General features: G+C 54.7%; 1 protein-coding gene across 1 annotated transcript in view; it reads right to left on the bottom strand.

Moving 5' to 3' along the window:
- STK24 (serine/threonine kinase 24) overlaps positions 1-19964 on the bottom strand; it is an 88556-nt gene that overhangs the window by 45675 nt on the left and 22917 nt on the right. Inside the window, exon 2 of the mRNA XM_062193999.1 lies at positions 6657-6887. Coding sequence (XP_062049983.1) covers positions 6657-6887 — 231 coding nt within the window. The remainder of the gene's footprint in view (positions 1-6656; positions 6888-19964) is intronic.

The raw sequence follows: 19964 nt of genomic DNA, 5'->3' as shown, positions 1-19964 counted from the left end.
ATGTACAACCTAAGCCAACAGGGCTACACTCACACATCACGGCCCACCTGCTTCGTGGCTGACACAAAACATACTGACAACGCCCAGTGCTGGTGGGAATAGTGACTACAGCCACCCCGGGAAGCTGGCAGGCAGGCACCAGGGGGCTCAGCGATCCTACTTGCAGGTGCTCATGCTAGAGAGACACAGACCTACATGCATATGAAAACACTACAGGAATATCTACAGAACCATGATCGGAATTGTCAAATTCTGGAAATAACCCAGTGTTTGGTAAGTCGACCTGGTACACCCGTCCAGCAGTCCCAAGAGCATGCCCTTCCACCATAAATAACAACCTGACACATGCAGGCACGTGGGCGTGGAGTCCCACACCCATCACGACACCCGCAAGGAGCTGCAGACAAAAGTCTGCACACTGATTCCAGGGTGATTCCACGGTGGGGCTTCTTGGGAATTCTGCAGAATGTTGGACTTGGTCTGGGTCCTATGTGTGGTACTACTTGTAACAATCTACACATATCTTAAAAACATATAAAACTGGCCACTCAAAGATGACTTTTACTGTGTATAAATTTTAACAATAATTATGTAGTAGGGAAAAAATACACCCACACACAGTACAAAGAACAATGCTGGATCTATTGTGGACACACACACACACTGAAACAGAAGGATCTTCCATAGATGGATGATGATGTCATGAACAGCAACACTCTCATCAAGAGCTCATGGAGAAAAGGGAAGCTATGCAACGAGAGAGAGAACAACAATTGATTTAACACAGTTAAAACAGGTCATTTCATGGGCTAAGAACTCAGTCTAAAGCTCAGAGGCCTTCAGTGGGATCTCTGCTTTCACAGAAGAACAGCACACCACTCTTAATTTTTTACAAAGTAACAAAAACCCTAGCACACACAAGGAAAAAGAAAGCCAAGGTATCAGTACCTCATTTGCTCTCTCATTCATTAACATGATCCTAAGTCCAAGTTCAAAGCTGAAAACCAGGTGATTAGTTCTGAGGTTGTCATCAAGTGTTTGCTAGAAAACATACAAATGTGAGCTGGGTGAGGTCTCCACTGCTCCACTCCAGGCATCAAAAACCGGCTGTGGCGGCCAATCTTGCAGCATAGCGGGTAAAGGCGCCAGCATTCCATGTGAGCACCGGTTGGGCTCAAGTCCCAGCTGCTCTAATTCTGATCCAGCTCCCTGCTAATGCACCTGAGAAAGCAGCAGAAGATGGCCCAAGTCCTTGGGCTCCTGGCTTTGGACTGGCCCAGCCCTGGCTATTTTTGGCCACTGGGGAGAGAACCAGCAGATGGAAAACCTCTCTTTCTCTGTCCCTCCCTCTCCCTCTAACTATGCCATTAAAATAAATAAAAATAAATCTTTTTAAAACATCTGTGGAGTATAATTTTTGTAGCAAGAACCCAAGGTCCAGGGGAGAACCAGGGACTTCCCATACTGATGGCACTCAGGGAGAGGCTGCCTCTCCCGGCACAGCACAGACCACACTGCTTCCTACTAGTGCACAGCGTGGAGTTCCGAACCAGCCCCAGACCAGAGTCGCAGCTGCTCTGCACGCCAACAATCCCTGCTGCACACACCAGAACACAGGCAACCAGGAGAAGCCTCCGCTTTCCCAGCCAGTGTGCCAAGGGCTGCAGGGGCCCGAGTACTGCAAACAAGCTTTGAGTTTGGGCACATCCTGCTTGCAATGCTCACTGAGCTGACACAAACCGTAATGGGCATGACTGTGGGCTCAGAGATTCCCTGTCCAAAATACCCTCTGGGATATTCCCAGAATCCCAAATGTTATCCTTAGCAATCACATTAGTTACACCAAGCTTCCAGGACTCAGCTGCAGACACAGCACTGCTGGCCCCTGGGAGGGGCAGTTCTCACCTGCAGCCATCCTGTGCCCGGGACATCCCTGGCCCACCCACTGGATGCCAGCAGCACCCATCCCCCACGCCCAGGCAGGGACACTCAAACCCTCAATGAGAGAAGGTACAGGTGGGGTGGCCAGCACTGGATTTAGGGGGTCTTGCTCTCTCTGCTACAAACACCGCCCAAGGCCCTCCTCTCTGTGTGGCACAGCTCCCACTTTCTTCTCTGGCCCTTTAAATTTGGCCTTGTGATTCCAGTTCAAATAAAGTACAAACCACCTCTCCATATGCACAGTATTAAAACAGTGTCTTATTTTCCCTATCCCAATGCAAAGAACTGCTGAAACAGTCTAGAAAGACAAAGAGCACGAATGAGAGAGAAACTATGTTTTCTAAGAATTTCAGGCACAGCGAAGTCCAGACATAGCAGGCATTGATGTGAACTGAAATGTTTTCATTGTGGCATAGCATGTTAAGCCACAGCCTGAAACTCTGGCATCCCATATGAGCACCAGCTCAAGTCTCAGTTGCTCCACTTCCAAACCAGTTCCCTGACAGCACGCCTTGGAAAGCAGTGGAAGATGGACCAAGTGCCTGGGCCCCAGCCACCCATGTGGGAGACCCGGATGGAGTTCCAGGCTCCTGGCTTTGGCCTGGCCCAGCCCCAGCTATTGCAGGCCTTTGGGGGAATGAACTTACAAATAGAAGATCTCTTTTTCTGTCTCTTCCCCTCTTCCTCTCTCTGTAACTGTCAAATAAATAACATCTTTGAAACATATTTGAAAGGCACAGTTAGAGAAAGAGAGACACCTTCCCCTCACTGGTTACTCCCCAAATGGCTACAATAGCTGGGGCTGGGCCAGGTCAAAGCCAGGAACCTGGAACTCTATCCGGGTCTCCCACGTGGGTGGCTGGGGCCCAGGCACTTGGGCCATGTTCTGTTGCTTTCCCAGGCCCATCATCAGGGAGCTGGATCAGAAGTGGACCAGCCAGGACTCAAACTGGTGTCCATACTGGATGTGGGCACCACAAATGGTGGCTTCGTTCACTATGCCACTGAGCTGGCCCCAAATAAAATCTTAAAAAAAAAAAATACATGGGGCCAACGCTGTGGCTCAGTAGGTTAAGCCACTGCCTGCCATGCATCCCATTTGGGCACTGGTTCGAGTCCCAGCTGCTTCACTTCAGATCCAGCTCCCTGCCAAGGTGCCTGGGAAGGCAGCAGAGGATGGCTCCCATCCTCGACTTGGGAGACCTGGAAGAAGCTCCTGGCTCATAGCTTCAGTCTGGGCCAGCACTAGTCACCATAGCCATTTGGGGAGTGAACCAGCAGATGGAAAATCTCTCTCTCTCTCTCTCTCTGCCTCTGCCTCTGCCTCTCCTTCTCTGTAGCTCAGTTAACTATGCCTTTCAAATAAATAAGTAAATTTTTTAAAAAGGGGGCTGTGGCAGAAACCACATTGGGCACAATCATTTCCAACGCCTGGTCAAAGTTCCATTTGTCTAACCAGTCAATGTAATGTGTCTTACTTGGCAGCTAGCACCGTGCTGACTTTAACTTCTTGAGCCTAGCAGGACAATGAAGAGCAGCCTGTGCCCCATCAAAGGGAAGAGGGTTACCCTGAGGGCCAAGAACTTCAGGGAACCACAGCGCACAAGCACTCAGGCCTGGCTCCCCGCCCTGCACCCTGCACCGCCGCAGCACCAAATGCTGTGCAGTAAGGGCAATGGGTACGTGCGTCAGCAAAGTAAGACAGAGACAGCTTCCCCTGGTTTAAGAAATCGAGGGCAGCTTCTCCTGGAGGTGCTGTAGAATTTGTACTTCCTCAAGGACAACATGACCTGCCCAGGAAAACACAGACCTTCACCGTCCATCACACCTGCAGGCAGGCAGTGGCAAAATCAAGCCCACGGGACTCCACTTCCTCACGGAGCTCGAAGACCGGCCAGCTGTGCACCAGGCCCTGCCCTCCACCCAGGACACTCCCAGCCCCGAGCTGGGCGCCGCCCTTGACCGAGTTCTGGCTGCGAGGGCGTGGGCAGAAACCACAGGATCTGTTCTAGGAGGGGCTCAAGAAGCCTCCCACACGTGAGCCTGCACTCCCCTCACACTGACGGGAGGTCTTCAAACAGGGCCGCAGGAGCCTGGGTTCTCAAGTGAGCGCTGCTCAGAGGAATCCCATCAGTTTGCGAGAGGCCGAATTCCATCCCATCTTAGGATAAACACAGGAGGTTTATCACAGCAGCGGGCACTGCATGAACAAACCTTACCGGGCGACCCGAGGTCAAGGCCAAGTGGATCTGGAACCTCATATTCTAGAATCAGTGACTCAGACGAGAACAGGACACACGGATGGAATCTCTAGTTAGATACGGTCAAGGTAATACTGTACGTGGCCATAAGGAAGCAGTCTATCCAGCACGCAATAACAACTCCCCTGAGGAGCTGCAGCTGAAAATGCTGTGAACCACACTGACAGCTGGCCTACGTCACCAAAGCCTGTGGGGACATCTCCTCCCCCACACATCTCCTTCCCCTAGAATTACCATTCCTAGTAAAATAACCCCATCAGTGCGGCACACGAAACCCAACTCGGAATTCACTGGAACGCTGATGACACAATCATTTCACGGGGGACACTGACACAGTGGACGGGGTCCAAGTTAAGGTTCTTTAGCAGACTTCTTGTTCCGCCAGCACTTGAACAGCGAGCAACCTTGGCCTTCCCTGGGGAAGTGCTTCTGCCCGGCCACGAGAAGTTGCAAACGGACTTACTCCTGTCGCTGGCACCCCTCCTCCTCCCTCCAGTCAGGGTTTCCTGGCTTGGCCTCACTGTGCACCTTCACTGGCAGCTCCTCCATCACAGGACGAGGTATGAACAAACCCAAGCAGTTAAGAAAGGAGTAATTCAGCACCCACCAGACGGCAGGTACCTCCACACACCTGACCCCATTTCATCTTTGCAACAATGACGTATTTACCCCATAATTCCCACCTGACACAGAAGGAAGTGGGAAAGTGTAAGACACAAGCGCACCAGCAGCACAAACAGGTCCAGGGTCACCGGACTCCAAAACTCACTCCTTCCGCTTCAGGATGACGCATCTACACTATGACGCACTGCCACCGTCCATACCATGGGAAAAATGGGGCACTCAAAACCGATTTCCTTTAAACGTCCATTCTAGCAAACCAAGGGTTCTCAAAACGCCCATCTTCAACTCACACCCTACAGCCCTTCTACAAGACCAACACGCGCACTGACCTGCTGACATCACAGCAGGGTGCGAGCTGTGACTTAGGAATTCAGGGGACAGACTCAGGAGAGGGGGAGGCCTGCCCTTAACTTACCCATGGCCACTGCTGCCCTCTTGGTCGTTTCTAACTACTAGGATTTGGGATCCACAAGAACTGCTGCAGTCTGCTTTTTCACTGATTTTTAAGATTTATTTATTTGAAAAACAGAGTTACAGAAAGATGTAGAGACAGAGAGAGAGGTCTTCCATCCGCTGGTTCACTCCCCAGATGGCCATAACAGCTGGAGCTGTTGTTCCAAAGCAAGGAACCAGGATCATCTTCCAGGTCTCCCACGTGGGTGCAGGGGCCCAAGGACCTGAGCCATCCTCCGCTGCCCCCCTAAACACATCAGCAGGGTGCTGGACTGGAAGTGGAGCAGCCAGGACTCGAACCGGCGTCCATATGGGAGACCGGGGCTTTAACCCACTGTGCCACAGCGCTGGCTCCACCAATTCTTAAAATTTCCAAAACCCCATGGGAAGAGACATCACATCTGTAAGTTCTGGGAAGCCAGCCCCTATTAAGGAAGTTGAAATGTAAGAGATCCTCTCTAGTTTTCTTAGTGGTAGGACAGGATCACTCTACACACCTAAAATGCCAAAATGGTCTCATGCAGGATGAGAAAGCCATCTGTAACAACTGAGTAATGGGCGGGAGTTAGGCCTGGCAGTTAAGACAGCAAACAGGAAACCCGAATCACCTGGCAGAGTACCTGGCTTCAGGTCCCAGCACCAGTTCCTGACTCCAGCTCCTTGCGAACAGAAGCCCTGGGAGGCAACAGGTAATGATTCTAGCAGTTGGGTTCCTGCTGCCCACATGGGAGACTTCAATGAGTTCCTGACTCCCAGCCCAGCCACAGCCGTGTGGGCACTGAAGGAATGAACCAACAGACAGGAGCTCTCTGTTTTAGCCCATCTCTGCCCCTCAAATTAAAAACAAAAAGCACATTAAAAAAAACAAACAAACAAACAAAAAAAAAAACTGAGTGCTGAGTAAAGGTCAAGGTCAAGGGCACGTCGTGGTGCTACACGTCGCCATAACCACTATTGTACTGAAGTGATTGCTTCTCGAAAGCATGTGGCTGAACTCATCAATTGTCAGCAGCAATTTTTAAAAAGAACATCAAATTAAAACCACAGTTGATGGCTTTTACTGCCAATCATAAGCCATCTGAATATCACATATTGATGATTACTATTACGACTTAAGAACTGTTTCTGACAACCAAGTCCCACTCAGAAATACCTTCGTGTGTGAAACAGAATTGCAACATCAAACACCTGAAACATACTCCCATAGGTGACATGTGAGATGACAGGACCAGCAAAGCCAGGTCCCAGCACTTCTCCCTCCTCCAATAACCTGGACGCTGTTACGAGTCCTTCACGGCGCCGCTCAGGGCTCAGGGCTCAGGGCTCAGGGCTCGGTCCAGCACTGCGTCACGGAAACCTTGTTATTTTTAAGCCTACCTTCAGATAGGACCCGTAGTACTTGGTTACGTAGGGGCTGTCGCACTGACTCAGCACGGTGATTTCTTGCTGGATGTCCTCTATCTCATCCTCTGCTTCTTCCAGATCAATGATTTTGATGGCAACTACTTTCTGAGTCCGATTGTCAATGCCCTTGAACACTTCACCAAAGGAGCCCTTCCCGATTTTCTCGAGTTTTGTGAAAAGCTCTTCTGGATCTGCTTTCAGATTCTGCAGAAAAGAAAAGAAGGGGAACTTAACACTTCACAGTGTCACAACAGTTCTTCCGTGTCATCAGCAGTGTTACAAACGCCACAGACCAGTCCCCCCAGGACTGACGTGGCCCCTGGGTCAAGGACCAGGCTGGCTGTGAGCACTGTTCTTCAGCGCAGGAGGGAGGTTCCCAGGTCTCGCAGCCTATGTGGATTAGACAACTACAGGCAGCACGTGTGCAGCAAGAGCCATCACCCAGCTAGATTAGAAAAGCTAGAAAAGGCTCCAGGGGCTGTATAATGAAAGTAATTAAAAATCTAAATGTTTATTTGGACAGGTTAGAATAGATATATTAGCTTATTAAAAATGCACCCTTTTCGCCGGCGCCGTGGCTCACTAGGCTAATCCTCCACCTGCGGCGCCGGCACCCCGGGTTCTAGTCCCGGTTGCTCCTCTCCCAGTCCAGCTCTCTGCTGTGGCCCGGGAAGGCAGTGGAAGATGGCCTAAGTGCTTGGGCCCTGCACCCGCGTGGGAGACCAGAAGCACCTGGCTCCTGGCTTCGGATCAGCGTGGTGCGTCGGCCACAGCACACCAGCTGTAGCGGCCACTTGGAGTGAACCAACGGAAAAACGAAGACCTTTCTCTCTGCCTCTCTGTCAAAAAAAAAAAAAAAAAAAAAAGCACCCTTCTCTCAAACAGAAAGTGCACTTTGCTCCCCCACCTTATCCCCAAATTTTCCTAAATTCAGATGGATATTTGCCAAGACATGGCCGGCTTGTCATATATGGCAGGGAACGTGCATCCTATTGCTTCACAGCAGGCTACGCTTTCATGCTCACTAGATACAGCCCCAGGCCTTCACTTACATCCCAGCTCCCAGCTCTGCAGCCCCGACCCCATCAGATCCCAGAAAACAGCAGCAGTCTGCCATCCTGTCACATAAATGCCGTGCCCTTGAAACAGCTTCTGAAGGCTCTTTGCCGTGAACCTGATTAGTCGCACACACACCTGTCTACACCTGTGGTACTCACTGCCAAGGACCCCAACACACCTGTCCGATTCATTCCCAAGGACCCCAACCAGCCGTGGGGACTCAAGCACCCATCCTGACCTCAGCACAGAGGGAGGGGCTATTTGTCACCAAGCTGAGGCTGGGCCCGAGGATGCTGCCCACCTCTGCACAAGGAAGTGCCCAACCCAAAATGCCAACAGCACCAGGGACCAGTGCCAACCCAGGACCCCCAGAGCAGGAGAGCTCAGGGCCACCAATCCTGATGCCTCTGTCCTCAATAACACGCACAGGGAAGAGGATGCCAGGCCAACCCTCCACAGTCTCATTCCTTCAAAGAAACTGAAATAAAAAGGAGCAAGAAGGGAGAAAGAGAACCAGGAGGAGGAGAAGAGCGCAGGGCCAGGAGAGGCGGCATCCCTGTAGCAGTGACCCGAATGAGGCAGACACAGCACCCTGGCAACCCCCATGGCTGTGTGTGCAACACGGGCTAAGCCCTCACTGGCTCTCGCAGATGAAACACCCTGAAGGCTAAGACAGCTGCTCCACCGGGGCTGCTGGAAGCCGGGGGCCCACTGCTCAGGGACAGCCCTGTTGCAGGCCCACGCGCCCCCGTGGACATGACGCACAAGCCGCCCTGCCCCATGTTCAGGCCACATTCCCAAAACCCCCCACCCACCTTAGCAAACACATGCAGGGAGGGGGCTGCATCTCCCCAGGTGAAACGCACCTGGGGGTTACCAAGAAGAAAGAGCACGTGACAGACTGTCGCTCAGAGCTCTGCTCACACAGGAAGGGCACGGCCCGTACAACCCTGCCGGGGACCACAAGGATGCCGGGGACCACAAGGATGCCAGTTCCAGCCTTGACTCCTCTGGCTCCTGAGAAGCTAAACAGCCATGGGTTACAAATGAAACCTCTGACCTTCATTCATGCCTGAAGCCCTGCTCCACAAACAGCTGGGTGATTTTTCTGAGCTCAGTGGTGGAACTGGGTTTCAAATGTCTTTATGCTCAGCAAACGTGCACACTCGGGAAGGCTGAATGCCTACTCCAGACTTGAAGACCCGCCACCAGAGACCCCTGGCTCTGCCGAGACAGTCCACCATTTTCTTCAGTTAAGGTTGTTTTTGCAGCTCTGGGCAGCCCTCAACCAGCTTCCTTGTTTTCCAGCTTGCCAAGTACTCCAGGAGAGAGCACCCCTTGGGAATGTGCCGGGGAAAGCCTTGCGTCCCACTCAACCTGCACAATGGCTGGGACTGCACCTGCACCCTTCTAACGCAGCTGCTGGGGTTCAAGGATCTCGGGGCACACCAAACACTCACGTCCTCTCTCACGTCGGATGGAATACAAGGGGAGCAGCTGGGAACTGGCAGCCACCTCCTTACCTCCTTCCCCCGAGACTGAGGCAGGGTGGCCCTCCTTTTCTTCAAGGCCAATCCTGAAAGCTGGGCTTTGGAACTCATCCCTCTCTGCTCCGCGAGTAGCCTCTGCATGTGTCCCGACACCACGCTCGCCCTGCTGGACCCGGCAGCCTCCTCCTCCATGCTCCCCTCCCTCAGCCGTGCACCTGCCCAGGCCTCCCTGGCCGCTGCAGCTTGGCCCTGCTGACTCTGGTCACCAGTGCTGCAGTGCCATCTCACGCATCGGAGTCTTCTCACCCGCGCCTTCCTCCTCCTGCTGACTCCACAGCCCTTTGGCACCCACAGCCTTGCTCGCAGCCCATCTTCTCAGTCACCTTGGCTCCAGAACCATCACACAGACTTCCCTAGGTCAGCCCTTAATACAGGACCCGCACCAGGGTTCCTCCTTGGCCTCCTGCCCCTCCTACCGAGGGGCAACAGACAACCTGGCCAACAACGAGGACACTCACCCTTCTCAGTCTCGCCCAAGGGCAGCCCCTGATGAAGAGCCGCCCTCAGGAGACACGCACAGCTGGCTCCAGCCCTACCTCGGAGTCTGACCTCCAAGAACCAGTTACGAGCCAGGCATTGGCCCTCGAGCTCAAGTCGAACAGACAGAATCCATCACCTTCCTTGCTGTTCTGGCCCATCCTTCTGTACCCTGTGGTCCACAACTGCCGGAGTGTGGGGAGGGCCTCCTGCTCACCTCCACGCCCATGTGCCTGGGCACAGATGGTCACCCTGGACTTACAGTGAGACAGGACCCCTAATCCGAAATTCCAAAATCTGAAACACGTCTGGCCCCAAGTATTTCAGGTAAGAGATACTTATCCTGTACAAAGGATATGTACCTCTCAGAGCTACTGAGACCTGGGAGGGGGAACTAGGCAGCTCTCTTGCTGACAACAGTGAGGATTTCCTCCGGGCACAGGGAGTCATCACCACTCTGGTTCCCAGGAACAGTGCTCTCAACCACAGTGAGCAGCAGAATCACCCGGCCCTACCCCATTCCTGAGTAGCTCAATCTGGTGTGGGGTTCAAGGATTAGACGGCACCCAGGTGACTCTTACCCCAGGTCCAGGGCCCACCCCTAGAGAACCACTCATTGCTCAGAGCAGGAATGAGATGAGACAGCCCCGCCCAGGCCACGCCCATCACCCTCCTTCACCAAATGCCCCAGCCCCAGGTTCTCCAAGAGTCAAGTGAAAAAAGTTGACAGAAGCCTGTGCTGTTGAAGAGCACAGTGTGGGAGGCGGCCATACCCTTCCCCATGTCCACACCACCCTGCGAATGGGGTACTGGCGCTCCTCCAGGCAGGAACCGCCCCCTCCCCACCTGGCCGGCCTTGCTCAGTGTTCTGCCCAGTAATACAACGTGGCAGATGGGGCGGTCTCGGAGTCCAGACACCGAGAGGGCCCACAGAGCTACCTTCTCAGAACCACGAGACCATAAGGCAAGAAGAGAGAACACATGGTGAGAGACCCACGCAGTCACTCCTGGATCCCGGTCCGTGCCTGCAGTCACCCAGCCTCAACCGTGCAGCCAGCTGACTGCAGAGAGCCCAGAACCGTCCAGTCAACCCGCAGAATCGTAAGACGTGAAAAACCATTAGGTTTGGGTGGATTGCTCACTCCACTAAAACAACTGACACCAAACCGGATACTAGAAGCTGGACGCTGCCCTGGCAAGGCCCCAACAGCACATGCAGGGTGTCTGCACCGCCCAGGTCCTCCCTCTCTGACAGTGCCTCTTACTGCACTGCCGCCGCCCACTGAGGTGTGGCTCTCCGCAGTTCAGAGCACCCAAGCACTGGCAGCCAGATGCAGGCAGAGGCGCACATCCCACAGGGAGAGGACAGGAGTCCTCGGGACCAGAAGGCAGGCTGGCCGAGCGCTGGCTCCAGAACATAATCGACCCTGTGCCACGGCTCCTACCAAGAGGCAGGGTCTAACTTTCCAGCCCTGCAGGTTGGCTGACTGCCCTGTGATTTCCTGTGATGTCGGTTTTTCAAGGTTGAGCCTTCAGAGACCCCATAGCTTTCTCTTAGTTCCCTTGGAAAGCTGCCATCAACAAGCCCATTGGACAGGCCATACGGAGAAGCACCAAGGCACTAGCCAAACAACTGGCCAGCTGTGCCCAGGGAGCCCAGCCCGGGTACTCCTGCTGATCACAGCTACATGACAAAGCCAGGAATACTGGGAAATCCCAAATCACCGAGGTTCTAGGGCGCTGCATTCTCCTGGGACTTGCTGCCCCAACCCTGGGTAGCAGAGTTCCACAGAGACCACCATGACAGGGGAGTGTCCAGGAGTGGGGAGGGCAGCGAGACAGTCTGTACTCCGGGAGCCGGGCTTGCTTTTTAATAAATTGCCTGGTTTCCTTTCACCTGGTCTGAGCTCAGAAAACAGCAGTCTTCGTCTCCGGCTATCTTCCCAGAAGTTCGCCACCTGCACATTTAGTGTGTGCTCACATCTGCGTGTGTGTTCAGTCGTAAAGTGGCTAACAAATGCCCTTGGCAAGAAGGCAGGCATGAGCCACAGAGGACAGCAGGGCACTACTCGGAGCAGCCCCCCCCCCCCCCCCCAGGCAGCCATGTCCTCTGGCCATGCTTGCTGAAGCCACTGCTGACTACCATGGACACCAACAGCACGGAGGATCCACTTCAGAAAGGAACCTCCAGAGCCTGAGGAAAACAGCCAGGCCAGAAGGCGTTCCCGAAAGGTCTTGCCAAAGCCTAGGTTTACAATCCCCCAGCCCACCCAGAGCCACAGCCCCAGTAAGGCCAGGACACACCCCCGATGCCCCTCCCAGAGCCACAAGACTGCAAACACCACAGCTTGCCATGGGACCCCAAAAGCTACTTCACATCTAGAAGCCTGCTTCCAACTCTGGGGGAAGAGTCCAGGACGAAAAGAGGTAATCACAATAAAATTTGTATAGTCTCTAGGTGAAATACCAACGAAGGCAGAAATCCAGCCCCTGACACGAGGTCCCCGACACAGCTGGTGCCAACAGGGAGGAGCTTCAGGAGGGCAGAAGGCACCTGCCACGGCCAGCTCGAAGGGTGAGCAGGGATGGGGGCAGGGCACTGCCTTACCACTGGGGTGGGCTCCTGACAGGAGGGGTTCAGCCGCTGGCCTGCCCACCGCCACCTTAGGAGCAGCATGGAGGCCCTCAGCAGACACCAGCACCTCGCTCTCATCGTCTGCAGAGCTAAGAGCAATAAGCTCCTTCGTAACTACCCAGCTGCAGAAATGGATCCAGACAGCACCCACATAGGCAAGTCCCTCACAACCTTCCCACAGCAACAGTCCACCCTCCACGTTGGAAGCACTGGGGTAGTTAAGAGTGCCAGGGAACGGAACTGAACCAGACCTGTGGTGTAGCAGGTAAGGCCACGGCCTGCAGTGCCGGCATCCCACATGGATCCTGGTTCAAGACTCCTCTTCTGATCCAGGTCTCTGCTATGGCCTGGGAAAGCAGAAGATGGCCCAAGTGCTTGGGCCCCTGCACCCGCATGGGAGACTTGGAAGAAGCTCCTGGCTCCCAGCTGAGGATCGGCCCAGTTCCAGCTGTTGCGGCCATTTGGGGAGTGAACCAGCAGATGGAAGATCTCTATCTGCCCCTGCTTCTGCCTCTCTGTAACTCTGCCTTTCAAGTAAACAAATAAATCTTAAAAAAAAAAAAAAAAAGCATCAGGAAGTGACAACTGCCCTTCTCACTCCCGGACAGCCTCATCACTCTTATGACACCACTGGACCATCTGCCCTTTAAGTTTTAGTTGGCTAAATTCTGAGACATCCTACATACTCATACTTTGTCTGGCTTATTATTAATTATAAGATTTAAGGAAACCTAGACAATTACTATACTTAATCAAAGTTAAGGTCAGGACACTTAATAACTGAACAAAACGAACAGAATATATACACTTCCCCTGGGTGAACCTGAACTTGAGCTCCCATGGCCTCCCCAAGGCACCTGTGAAAAAGTCACGTGGCCTTGAGGACCCAGGGAAGAGCTGGACTCCCCAGCATCATACAGGGCTACAGGAATCAGCGACCGTGTGCCAGCACCAGCACCAGCCACACAGCAGGGCGATCTCATGAAGGCTGTCACCAGGGTCACTGCTCTCCAGCGCTCCACACAAAGCTACCTGCAGAGAATGGGTCATAGCTCAAACATGGGCTCTAGGAAAATGTCATCTACATTCAACTCAGAGGCTAAGAAATGGACTTGAGGAAACTTTTCAATTGGCCAAATTCTCGTGTAAGATGTGTTCCCTCTACTTGTCTTTCTAACCCTGGTCCACTTTGCTGAACACAGAAATGAGCCCTCTAATTTTCAAATGGTTATTCCAAATGGCTAACCATTCATTACCGGCAGCAATACCCACATTCAGACAAGAGGGCAAGGAACTGTAACAGGAGTCGAAAATCAAAAGGCAAATCTTCCCGCCCCAGTCTCACAGCCGTGACAGTCTCCTCCCGTCACTGCGAACCCACGCAGGGCAGGAGAGGCTGCAGCAGTCACCCTGCAGGCAGGCTCTGGCATGTGGCAGACATGGAAGGGGAATGGCCACGGCGAGGCCCTCATGGGATGGGACATGTCGTCCAGAGCTGTATCTCAGGTGACAGTCCCCCACCCACCCCCGTCTGCACTGTGCCTATGTCCATGAAGCCATCCATAGAACATTCCCATCACAGTTCGCAAGTCTTGGCCAGGACCCCACTCCCCCATCCCCCCACCCCCTGGCAGAGGCACACAACCAAAGTTGCTGCAAAGACAAAGAAGTAGGGGCCAGTGTCACAGCACAGCAGGTAAGACCACTGCCTGCAATGTCAGCCCCAGTACAGGCACCACGGCATGTCCCCACTGCTCAGCGTCCAATCCAGCTCCCAGCTAATAGCCTCAGAAAAGCAGCAGAAGATGGCTCCAGTGCTTGGGCCCCTGCACCCATGTGGGAGACACAGAGGAAGCTCCTGGCTCCTGGCTCCCAGCTTCAGCCCAGCCCAGAGTTGGCCACTGCAGTCATCTGGGGAGTGAACCAGCGAATGGATGATATCATTTTCAAAATAATCTTTATTTAAAATACAAGACAAAGAATTACAGAAAAAGAAAAGCAACCTAATAAAACAGAAGAAAAAACTCTAAGTGTATCCACATAATGTGATATTTTTATCCTTAAAAATGCTCATGACAACATGGACTTGAGGGTCACCGCAGAGTGCAGGAGTCAGACCCTTTAGACCCCTCCTGCGCCTGTGCAGTGGTCACGTGTAAGATTCGAGCCGCCTCTTCCGCTCCCCTTTCTTATCTGTAAAGCGGGGTGGACAGAAGTGCGTTGTCCTTAGCCGAGTCAGATTCCCCACATAAAACGCCCACAGGGCTGCCTACCCAGTGTCTGTGCTCGTGTCACACCGAACGCTCACACCCAGATACAAATCGTACACACACACACACACACAAACTGTACCTACAGAGTGGCGAACAAGGACAAAGTGTCTGCTCACAGAACTAAGACGGAGAGAAAACAAGACAAAATTCAAATGCATGTAACCGCAGCAAGGGGGCAGGGCTGGCCACAGCCAGGTCACCTGCGCCTCCCAACCTGACTCAAGGGCAAAACGCAAGCAGAAGTGCTCTAGGGCCGGCATCCCCGTCGTGATTACAGCACAGAGCAACCAGGTAGGAGCCCAGGTCCTCATCGGCCAGTCTGCACCCCCAGCCGCACGAACGCAAGGTCACACGGACAGCCCGAAGCCAGGGCCAGTACAGCACAGCCTGTGACCGTCTTCACACTGAAGCCACACAGCAAGGGCACGGGGACTCACCCCCACACACACTGCCGTTACCTCTGTCCAGCCACCTTCAAGTGGACTACACTCGAGGGAGCCAGAGAGATCATTGGAGACGCCTTCTCCATCCACATGCTGGTCCCACCCTCCCCAAGAGACCCAAGCTGAGCGTCTGCAGTCACTCCCACTCAGGGCGGAGGTAAGCCTGGTGCTCTCGGCCCCGGCTGGCAGAAGGGCAGAAGCAGCCACTTCAGAGCGGCCTGCAGGGCTCTGAGGCTCTGAGCAGAACATCACAGGGTGCAGGCTCCTGCTTCCCACCCAGGGGACAGCGAGCCTGGAGCTCGGGGTCCACAGCCATGCATTACTTCATACTCCCTCCGGAGAATTCACGAATGCAGGACTGTAGATTTTTAAACCTGAGCAGCAATTGCTGTGTTCTGACCATGTCTGGCAGTGACAAACGCACGCTGCACCACTAACGGACTCCCACAGTTACTCAGCTTCAACACACCACTCGCACAGTCAACCCACGAGAAACACCGAGAAGCAGTCTGCGTCTGCCATGGCTGACGCGTGGCCCTTCTCGGTCCTCCCCCCGCAGCAGCAGAGGAGGGCCCTGGCGTTCAGGGAAGGTGCCGGGTGGCAGGCATATCACCCCCTCCCCGCTTCTGAACTTGGCAAACATCCCGACCAATCACAGGACTCGCTCCTCCAGCAACTGAACTCAGCCTGGGAATCCTCTTAGCCCTCACCCCAGGCAGCCCCACTGATCAGCTGCTGGGGACACAGGGGTCACCTGTCTGCAGCCTGGCCCGGTCCCCCCACCAGAAACCCCAGGCTGGCTGCTCCCCAGCGTCAGCAGCGCGACTCCCTACCACTTTCAAAGTGGGAAACCTCTGACCCCTAACTCCTCTCTCACCCCAAGACCCTAGCTGTGCCTGTCATTCTTGCCAAGTCTCTGCCCACGGTGCCCCGGGCTGCCCCACCCAGCCTCCACCTGGCTGCAGTCCCTGCCCTCCCGCCGCCGGTAGCATAAGCAGCCTCCGCAGCTGAGCCACTTCAAGGCTGGCCCAGGCCCAGGCCCAGGCCAGACTGGATCTCCCTCGGCGCCCAGGGCTTTCCTTTGTGGGGGACGAGACAGAGCACACTCTGCTTGAGGGTAAACCTGAGCTTCCTCCCAGTCAGCCAGCTTCCCGATACAAGGTTATATATCCTTATATAAGGCACGGTGACCCGACGAGAGCCACGGAGAACACAGCTGTGTCATGATGAAGTGAAGCTCTCCGACAAGACCTGCTCCACAGTAAGCACTTGGAAAACGAGAACTGCGTTTGCTGGTGCAGCTATTTCGGGTGCAGCTAATTAGCTAATCTTCCTGACAACAGTTGGGCAGAAGCCAGTGATTTCTTAGAGGTCTTTCCTAGGCGTTGGAGCCAGAACTCAACTCCAACCTGCCTAACTCACCAACCAGTACATTTCCCACCGTGCTTCCTTAAAAGCAACCATGACCTGGAGACTTTCCTTCGGGAAGGACAAAGCCCAGTGCTTACCCTCAGCGAGAAGGAAACTGCTGCCCAACCTGAAAGACTCACCTGCTGCAGACTGCTAAGCCCTAATGAGCCCCTGAGCAGGAGGGCCCACAGGCCCCTGAGGGCAGGCAGGGAATTAGGGTTGTATTTTAACTGGTGGCTTCCAGAAGAACCTTTAAGCCCCAGTGCCATGACCCAACCCTGAACTACAAGCCTCTGGGTCTAGCGTGCTAGCAGCATAAATAAAAGCACAGAGACTGGGCCTTCCTCCTGCACGCCCAGAGCGGCCCCATCCCCAGCAGGTGCTCACCGTGCAGGTAGTGCTTACCTCACAGGCCTGCCAGGGGGTCAAAGCTGCCTTTGGCAAAAAGCAGAGTGAGCTTCCTGACAAATTCATGGCCGGGGAAACATGGCCGGCGACTGCCACCTTCCCACGGCTAGAGTGAGCTCCCCATAGTACACAGACGAGCACTGCCTACTCAGCACATGCCACATACAACCCAGCACAGGCCCTGAGAGCAAAAACTAATGGAGTTTTAGGTCCAGCTAAACCTTATGCCGACTTCCTATTAACCAATTATTTTGCTGATTTGAGTCCTGTCTGCTCCACTTCTGATCTAGCTCTCGGCTATGGCCTGGGAAAGCAGTAGAAGATGGCCCAAGTCCTTGGGCCCCTGCACCCGCGTGGGAGACCCAGAAACAGCTCCTGATTTGGTTCAGCTCCGCCCCAGCCACTGAGGCCATTTGAGAAGTGAACCAGAGCATAAGACCTTTCTCTCTGTGTCTTCCTCTGTCTGTAACTCTACCTTTCAAATAAATAAATAATTTTTTAAAAAAAAATTAGAGAAAAATTACCATACTGCAGCACTTAGGTAAATCTATTGCCCACGGCCTCGATAGTACCCGCACGCGCACACACACACACGTACGTGCAGCCGCCCGCACACACCCCACCCTGGGAAGCCGGTAAACTGAAGCTCCAGAGCTGAGGTCACAGTTCCGGGGAAAGTGACCCTGGAGAGAATAAGACTGGGCAGGCCACACGGCCCCACCTGGGCAGCACTGATGCCCAGGAGGACCAGTCCGGGTAGGGGGTTCTCCAGACTCAACCGGTGTCTTGTTTCTCCTTGGCACGGCAGAGTGAACCTCGGGCTCTTGGGCTCCATGAGTCTGCTGCCAGCCTGCACAGTGCCAAACACACCTGGCCTTTTGCCCGCTCATCGCAGCCATGGCCCCCTGACGACACAAGGCTTGAGGCGGGGAGTCAGGGACCAGCAGCTGGACTTCCCCTCAGCACAGCCTCGGGGGCCAAGTACCACCAACGGGAATAGACGTTATCTCGCCCACGAGAAATAGAAAGTGTCGCCCAGAGTGCTCTTCTCCCCCGCGGGACACCCGGGTCTGACACGCCCAGGCTTCACACAGGCCCGGCAGGCCCCGGCCAGGCAGGCAGGCATGCAGCCCCTGGTGGCTGTGCCACACCCCACCGCAGAGGGACCACACGGGAGCTTCAGGGGCCAGAGTCTTTGCTGGATATTCTCCACGATCTTTCAGAAATTTAAAAACCATTCTTGGCTCACGGGCAGGCGAGAGCAGCTTAGACTGCCTGGACCACAAGCTAACCCTCTGTCTCTAGCCTGCTGGTAACACAGCCCAGCCTGACTCCACCGAGGGACCCAGAGCCGAGTCCCAGGGCGGCTGCTGTGACCTCAGCCACACGTCTCCTGTCTCTGTCAGAACTTGGGACCCTTCTCCCCACCCACGCTCTGCCAGGCTCTCTCCTGTCCCCAGCTGTCCAGCAGGGAAGGAAAGAAACCAGACCGCACAAGCACCCTGAACACTGTGCCAAGGGCTCTCTTCATCAACTCCTCACCCAACCCTGCAGACGCTACCGTCACAGAGGGGCAGACAGAGGCTCACCCAGGCGGCAGAGCCAGGGCGCTGGCACTCGGCGCCTTTCCCCTGAGGCCAGCGTCCTTCCTACTCCTTCCCCACGTCTGCCAAGGACACCCGTTTTTACAGTCCCTGGACGGTGGCCCTCCCAGGAGGCTCAGTGAGTAACAGCCTCCGTAACACACGACCCACAGTGTCCCAGCCAGAGGGGATGTTCCCGCCCTGAACTGGCCCTAGCCTCAGGTCCGCCCCAACACGCACATTTCCAACAGCACAGCGCCCACCACACAGGAGCCATGGGATGCCAGCTGACCCCAACAGTGCGTGGGACAAGTCAAAGCCAGCAGCCTCATAGAGCCTTCAGGTGAAGGGGCAGCTCATGACGTCCGCCTGAGGGGGACAGCCCACTCCTAGGGCGGGAGTACTGGCCAGAAGTCACAAGAGGCCAGGACATTCCTGCTCTTCACGGCTGCCCACACCTCCACCTGCCTGACCCTGGCAGGTCACCCCATCTCTCTGCCTCAGCCGCCTCTTCTATGGGGGAGAGGGGTCACTGCACAGTGGGGAGGACAGCAGGAGCAATCAGGTGCCCGGCTGTGTGGCTAACCAGCATCTCACTCCCCTACCCCTCGTTTCAGGGTCAGCGTGAGGTCAGAGCCAGCTGGTCCTGGACGTGGCTCCCTGCCAGTGTTAACTGACACCTGCTCTCTGCTGCCCTTCATCAATGCCACTAACCCACAGAAACCTCGTCAAATCCTCATCTCTTCCAGAACTTTATTCCTGAGGACTACACTGGACTTCCGGTGCAGTGCTGCTCAAAGCCGGCCTTCCTGGAGCAGTGGCCTGCCTGCACCTCACACTGGTCCCCAGCTCCCCTGGCGAGAGGGCTCTTAGCTCCTCCAGTCCCTCACTGCTCACAGGAGGATGCCACACCCCCGCGACAAAGCAGGGCTGGTGGAGCGCCAGCTCAGCCCCGCCATCACCCCTTGCCCACACTCAGCCGTGGGACCCCCTTCTTGCTCCTGCGGGCACAGAACGTCCTCCTCACTGCAGGAAGCACAGAGGGGACACTACTGTGTTGGGCCCTCCCAACACCTGTCACGACTTCTGGGAAAAGGATTAACAGGAGGCCCAGCACAGCTGAGCAGAGGCCTAGCTGCCACTGTTCAGGGATGCGGCTGCTGCCGACCTGGACCACTACCCCCTCCGCCACAGGTGGGCACTGCGGGCACCAGCGTTTCCGGCTGCTAGGCTGCTGTTCTCCCCCTGGCTGCACTGATACAGTGACACCAGCGTTATAGAGAAGCATGAGGACAGATATTAAAACTGCACGCTGTGGCCGGCGCCACAGCTCAATAGGCTAATCCTCTGCCTGCAGCGCTGGCACACCAGGTTCTAGTCCCAGTCGGGGCGCCGGTTTCTGTCCTGGTTGCTCCTCTTCCAGTCCAGCTCTCTGCTATGGCC

Source organism: Lepus europaeus, chromosome 6, assembly GCF_033115175.1.
Source record: "Lepus europaeus isolate LE1 chromosome 6, mLepTim1.pri, whole genome shotgun sequence".
Lineage (NCBI taxonomy): Eukaryota > Metazoa > Chordata > Mammalia > Lagomorpha > Leporidae > Lepus > Lepus europaeus.
The sequence above is the reverse complement of the archived record's forward strand: the minus strand, read 5'-3'. Positions and strand labels throughout refer to the sequence as shown.